Below are 6,844 nucleotides of genomic sequence, written 5' to 3' on the forward strand. Positions count from 1 at the left end.
GAGAAAAAGGTTTCTTACTATAGTGGCAGTTAGTCAATTAACAGAGGCTTAAACTAATGCAATAAATTTGCTTTATATATTCTTTGTTTTACGAGAAGTGGCAGAGTTATCCAGTAGTAGACATTAATCTTCACGATGAGACAGCAGGGATCTGGCAAGTTGTATTCATCTTCCTGTAGAGTATTTGATAGTAAAAGTCCTTGTCTTCAGTTACATTGTTTTGTTCCTCCAAATAAGCCAGTTTGCAATAATTCATTGACCACAATAATACCCACTATAATACTGTTATAAGACCAGTTAGGAAATTTGAGGGAAATAAAAACAGTGTTGAATTTTATCCAGTCAATGAATCTTAATCAGATTTTTCAAAGTCTGATCATTCCCATTTGTGATCCAGTTGGTCTATGGAGTATTGCCATATTTAACATCTGTGTCACATCATGCCTTTCCTGTTGCCTCATTGATCAACAGACAACATATGATGTTTCCCAGATGTTCAAACACGGCAGATCCCAAAAGACCTATTAAATTACACTGAAAGCAAAACAACATCTATGTTGTAAAAGTTTTGTTAAATTCAGGTATGCCTGAATATTCACAAACTTGCTACAAGATACTTACTGATATTCAAATTGCTTTTAAAAATCAGTCAAACTCTTTGAATTGTTCACATTGTGTATTATATAAGGACTCTGTGTCACAGAGTTGCTAAAATTTTCTGTTCTGCAAGTTAAAATAGAATTAGGCATCTATTTACACATGGAGAAGATAAACCACTGGATTTTTTACTTCATTTTACTATTTGTCTCCTTTCACTACATGCAATCTGTGTCCTTGCAGATTTTTACTCAGATTTCTTGCTGATTATATATTTATTTCTCTGATAAAGCTGAATAAATCATGATTTTTAAAAGCTTGTGCATTGCATTCTCTAAGCAAGGCAAGGCAGTATGTGCTGGTTTTCAGTGGGGCCTTTTTCCACTGAAAAACATCATTATAAAGATCAAGACTTGCTAAGATGTTACTTAAACCTTTGTTCTGTACCTCAATAACAGTTACATGAAATTCTAGATCGGGTTTCAGACAGTGAATGTGATCCAGTTTATACAACATTCTGCTTTGAAACAGAATGATACAGTAGTTTACGGTACAGTAATTTTAAGGTGACCGTGAATGTCCTTCACACCTTTCTGAAGCTAGTGCTACTCTCCTAGCAACATTTCAACTTCAAATTTGTGCTGGCATTGTCAGCAATGAGAGTCTCAGCATTTTCTGATGAACACAGGCAGCTGTGTGCAGACAATCAGTACTTTTATTTTGTCACCTGTGAATCAGCAGCACAGAACTCGGGTATAATCTATTTAAATCAAAGCAACATTTCTCCACATTACTACAATGACTCATCAAAAGTTAAGAGTTTATTTTGCCTTACTCTTTAATCAGAAGGAGCATAGCTACTTCAGAAAGGCCACCACAAAGAGAGATGTTCCTTCTGTGGTTATTGCTGATCCATCAACATTTGTTTTTCTCTTAAATCAAATAGGGTTTTACAATAGGTTGCTTTTTCTTCCCCAGAAAAGAGGCTAAGACATTTCAGCTCAGAAATGGCCACATATTTCTTTTTGGTATTTTCCAATAGCAAAAGGGTTTTTTTCCCAACCCAGCCTTTCCTGGTGGATTTGTTACCTTGCTGTACCTCCACGGAGCAGCTCCCGCTGGTACCCAGGCGCTCGGTTCCCGTTGCTGGCCGTGCTGTGCTCAGACCGCAGCTCCCACCGCTGCTCCCAGAGCAGCCCCACGCAGGGATCTGCACTCGGGGGGATGCAGTCCCTGGAGGGAGCACATCCACGGAGGGATGAAGCAGGCAGACCAGCTGCTCGTGTGAAGTAATGCTGCTGCACTGACAATGATGAGATTCAAAGTTTAAGTGATGTTTTTTCCGATTTGGTCAGAAAACGGAAATGTTTCCATTTAGGGCAATAGACCTATCCAAAAGGAAACATCTTACAGGTTTCTTCCAATGGTTTAGCAAGTTGAAAACTGCAAGTGAGGAGGAAATAAAAATGCTCTGGGTATACTGGATTAGTAATATTCCAGTATTTTCAGGTTTGTTTCCTCTGTGGAGTAATTTTGGGCAGTCACATCTTTGTTTTAATTTACACACATAACTAATTTTTTTCTGAGCAGTCTAGAGTTTTCTGAGAGCACTGAGTACCCAGGTAATACATTAATTGCAAAACCTGTTTTTTTAGTGATACCAGGAGCAACATAGGCACCTAAAAGTTACAATATCTCCAAGCTGGAACTGTCCAGGAGTCCATCCACATGGTATAATTTGCAAGATTAGGATTACTAATTTTTACAAGCTTCAGAATGACAGAGCTGTATACACAAAAAAGTAGGTTGTTGAGTTTTCAAAATTAGAGTATCTACTTATAGTACGGACATATGTAACTTAAAAAAACCCCCTCTATCTAGATTTTGAACTCACCTAAATTGTTTATATATCTTTTTAAAAGAAATACAAAATTAGAACCATCTTTATTATTTAATGGCATAAGACCTAACAAACTTTTGTTTTGTTATTGACACTTGCAGAGCAACAGCCAGAGATTTAGCAAAGTGAGGACAGAAGGTAGGTACAGTATCATGGAGAAGCATGTGGAATACAAACACAGGAAGGAGACAAGAAAAGCAAAGATCTGGATAATGGTAAAGCAACGCATATGGAAAGTCAGCTTGAGAAGAACAGTCACATATGCCAAAAATAATTCACGAGCTACATTTAGTTAGAAGATCTGGGGAGCAAACATAAGCATCCTAAACAACTGCAGTAGGTTAGCCAGAGTGTCTGCTGGCCCCAGGGTCACATATTCCTGCTCGAACTGCCAGAAGCGTCCGTTTGGAATGGGGAGCTTTCCAAGTTCTGGCCAGTGCTGGCTGTGCAGAGAAAACTGTCTGTTCTTTTCCGTTCCTTATGATTTCTTATGAAATGTATACTGCAATGTAAAGCCCTGTCAAAAATACCTGAGCCAGTTTATCTGTGCAGAATGTGCTGACCTGCAGAATTGCTTGGTAGTGTTGGAGAAACAGAAACGTTGTGTTGGCCTGCTCCTGCGCATGAACGTGTCTTCGTATGACCAACTTTTTTTGTTTAATTATAAATAATTCTTTCATTTAAGTATATAGAAAGGCTGCTGAAACAGGTACATGAGATGTCCTTACTGTCTTGGGCATTTTTTGCAGAAAGATTCTCTTCTGTTCTTGTTCTTGGGGTAATTTGCTGCTGGCATTGCTTTTGCAGTGTCAGCTCCCAAGTTTGTTGTGTGACACCTGTAAAATGATGAAATGGATGACATTTGGGACCAATTTCACCAAGTGTTCTAGTCCTTTGGATTTCACTCTGGAACACTATGTTATATATTACTTCATTTGCTTGAGTCAAAACTTAAGCGTGTCAATTCAGTTTAGTAATCCCCTCTTTATTCTAGAATTGTCGAATTGGATGAATCTGAGCCTACTTTATTTTGAAGGCTTTCTACAAGTTTGCTCTTGTAGAATGGATTATTGGCTAATTGTTCTTTCAAATGGCATATTTTTCCTAGAGGATCATCTTTTCCAAATGCTTGTTTTCTACACAATAAGTTTCTAATATATTCTCCTCCTGTGACCAAAAAACACAGCCTATTGCCACAATTTTGACAACTAACATGAAAACTAACCAGGTAATCTGCCCTGTCATTACATACAGAGAATCCTTACAGACCATTAATGGATATCACATCATGTCTGAGAGTCTTGCTCACTGTAGTTGCTCTTATCCTGGATCAGGTGAGTACATCCAAAGTCTCCTAATGCCTTGTGTTGAAATGTATTGCATGATAAGCTGATGCACAGTAATTTATCTTTTCCTTAAGGCTTAAATATTAAAAAAAAAGTGCTTTAATAAAGTAGTCAGCGTGGCCCAGAATCAAATACAATAGAATTTCATCACAAACTCATCTTTCCTCCCCTTTTTGATGTTTTCTTTTAAGGCAGTAACCACTAAAGACCCAGATTGTATTTCAATGACAGTTTTCATTATTTTTAAGACATTCAAACGAATGTGGATGGAGTTGGCTTCAAATTCCAAGTAATTTCAAATGCTAAGATGCCTCTAGATAATTTAAACAATATTTCTAGTTTATGATTTGTTCATAGTAAGATGATTTGTTCATTGAAAACCAAACACCTTAGAGATTGTTTGCCATATCCTTAGATGGAGTTTCTGCTGACAGTGTTTTTTCCATAGTATTAGCCATACTGAAATGCAAGTGAATTATAAATTTAACCATTTATCCACGAGTCTATCTTGTTTGAATTTCAGAGGACCCATTTTCAAGCACAGTTCTCCCATGTAAGCAGGCAGTGCATATTTTCTGGTCACTACCTTGATCTGAACCCAGTTAGGAGTTCTCAGTTTGCACAAATTTCATTGTCCATTTTAACACACCTGATTCAGTAAAATATTGGAGCCATTATGGATTCCTCTCATGCACTTAATGTTTCCTGAGTAGTGGAGCTGTAATTGTTGTTTAAATACACAGACATCTGGAACTTTTGCCCTGAAGGCCCCCTTTGTGAAGTATTTTTCACTCTGCCCTTGTGTTACTATGCCCTGACCTCTTCTGCTTGTAACAGTTACCTTTAAGAGAAGCTTTCTTACCATCGCATCAGCATTTATCTGAACCACTTCCCATTTTTTTTGTAGTATTTCTCATTTCCCTCATTTTGCAGACTAAATCACTAACTTTGCATAAAACTTAAGGATTATCACCCAGCAAATTCCAATCCTTTTTTTCCATGAGATCTAACTATGTGATTATAAAGCCTTCCAACATTCCTTAGCCACTTTGTATTACTGACTCCAAGCTATAACTTTTACTTGTATCTGAACTGAATACCTGTGTTTTTCAGGGTGCCTCCACCAAGTCATTAACACCTGGACTATTCAAGATGGCTCGTTAATTAGGTTTTCACCTTGTCTGCGTCATTGAGCAATTAGGCTTTGAAGTGAAATTTCCACAGTGCATTTCCCACTTGCAAATTCTTGTATCACTTCAGCAGAGACAACATGGCTGCTATCCTTGGGCTACAAGCAGGATTAAAAAAAAAAGTTGTAGGCATACAGCCTTATTAAAGTTCTTTATCTAATCCAATTTTACAGCTAAGAGCAACAGCAACTCCCTAATCCATTCATTCCCCTCCACAGCGATTTATTTCAAACCCCTTCCTTCTTTGCTCTGGTCCAGCCATTCTTAAAGGCGAAGATTAGCCAAAGCTGCCTTCTCTCCCTAATTCCATAGTACAGTAAGAGCTTGCTTTAGTTCCTTTTATGGAGCTCCAATATCTTCGTTTAGACCTTATTTCCTCACCTGAGGTGTCTACAAATGTGTCGCTAATTTAAGCCATACCTAATTTGGCCCTGGCAGTTAACATCTTGCTGCCAGTTTCAATTAGGGAGGAGAAACAACTGCTGAAATCAGGTGTCTGAGGTGTAATCATATTTACTTGTAAGGAGGCCGACCTAGACACAGGTGGCACCAGATAGCATGGTGATTGCAGGCTTCTTTCAAACATTTCCAAAAACCTTCCAGAGCAAATGCTGACTGGTGCTCTCCTCTTTGCTTTCTCTTCTGCCTCTTCTACAGAGTCCTTTGTCAAGTAATATCCAGATCCTTAACTCATTAATGTGTTTGTCTTTACACTTAATTTCTTAGTGGTATAATAACTTTTTCTAAAAAGTGCGAACAGTGATTCCTTTCTCCCAATTTACAATGTGAAAATCACTCTCAAAGTTCTTATATTTTTTTCTTCTTTGCTATTCTAAAGAAGTAACTATAACACACTCTGGAAATGCCTTTCTTTTTCTTCTTTGCTATTCTAAAGAAGTAATTATAACACACTCTGGAAATGCCTTTCTCTCCCAACCCAATCAAAATGCAGTGAGCATGACAGTGAGTAACAGAGAGCCCTGCTGCAGCCAGCAAAGCTTATTTCTGAACTGCTCCCCAGGTCCCTGCATAAGTTTCAGCTGAATCATAACTCCCAAGTATCCTTACAGCCAGGATCAAGCAGCATTATCACAGAGCTTATCTTCCCCAGAATCTAAGCGTCGCTTGGAAGTGCTTTCCCATGAAGGCAGAACCACATCTCCAATTTATATCAGCACATTCCTGATACACAGTCATATTTCAGTATATAACCAATCAATCCCTCACATAACAACCAACCAACCAACTAAAACATCCTTTCAGCAGAGCTCTTTCTAGTCCATCTGCTCCTCTGAGTGAGAGACTGTGCCCTTTGGAGCCCTGAGCAGCATCGCTGCAGGTTTGGAATCACACTACCAAGTGGATTTTGTTCTGGTGCACAGCACCAACCAGGTGTGTTCTGGACTACTACAAGAGCTTTCATGTTTTAAGAGCTATAATTAAATTACTACCTACAATAATAGACCTGAGGTTAATGAGCTCAGCTAGAGATGCTACGTTGAACCACAAGAAATGAGACAGACCCATTATGAGACGTTTTCAGCCTTATTAGACATAAGACAGATGGAACCAGGCAGCTGACTGGCCTTTTGGTGCTCGGGCAGTGTTCCCTGCCAGCGGGATGCCCCGTGGGTGCCCGGGCGGTGCTCCCCACGGGCAGAGTGCCCCGTGGGTGCCCGGGCGGTGCTCCCCGTGGGTGCGGTGCCCCGTGGGTGCCCGGGCAGTGCTCCCCGTGGGTGCGGTGCTCCCTGGGTGCCCCGGCGGTGCTCCCCGTGGGTGCTCCCCGTGGGTTCCCCTCCCCCCGCCCGGCT

The 6,844-nt window shown here is 39.7% G+C and overlaps 1 protein-coding gene across 2 annotated transcripts in view; it reads left to right on the forward strand.

The window, feature by feature from the left end:
* The window catches only part of SH3GL3 (SH3 domain containing GRB2 like 3, endophilin A3), a 58,073-nt gene that overhangs the window by 7,710 nt on the left and 43,519 nt on the right, over nucleotides 1-6,844 (forward strand). The window contains exon 3 of one of the 2 annotated variants that reach the window (XM_017742664.1): nucleotides 3,752-3,831. The exons of the other annotated variant lie outside the window; for it this stretch is intronic. Coding sequence (XP_017598153.1) covers nucleotides 3,752-3,831 — 80 coding nt within the window. The remainder of the gene's footprint in view (nucleotides 1-3,751; nucleotides 3,832-6,844) is intronic. 2 annotated transcript variants of the gene reach the window in all.

This window comes from Corvus brachyrhynchos, unplaced genomic scaffold (assembly GCF_000691975.1).
Source record: "Corvus brachyrhynchos isolate BGI_N302 unplaced genomic scaffold, ASM69197v1 scaffold97, whole genome shotgun sequence".
Taxonomy (NCBI): domain Eukaryota; kingdom Metazoa; phylum Chordata; class Aves; order Passeriformes; family Corvidae; genus Corvus; species Corvus brachyrhynchos.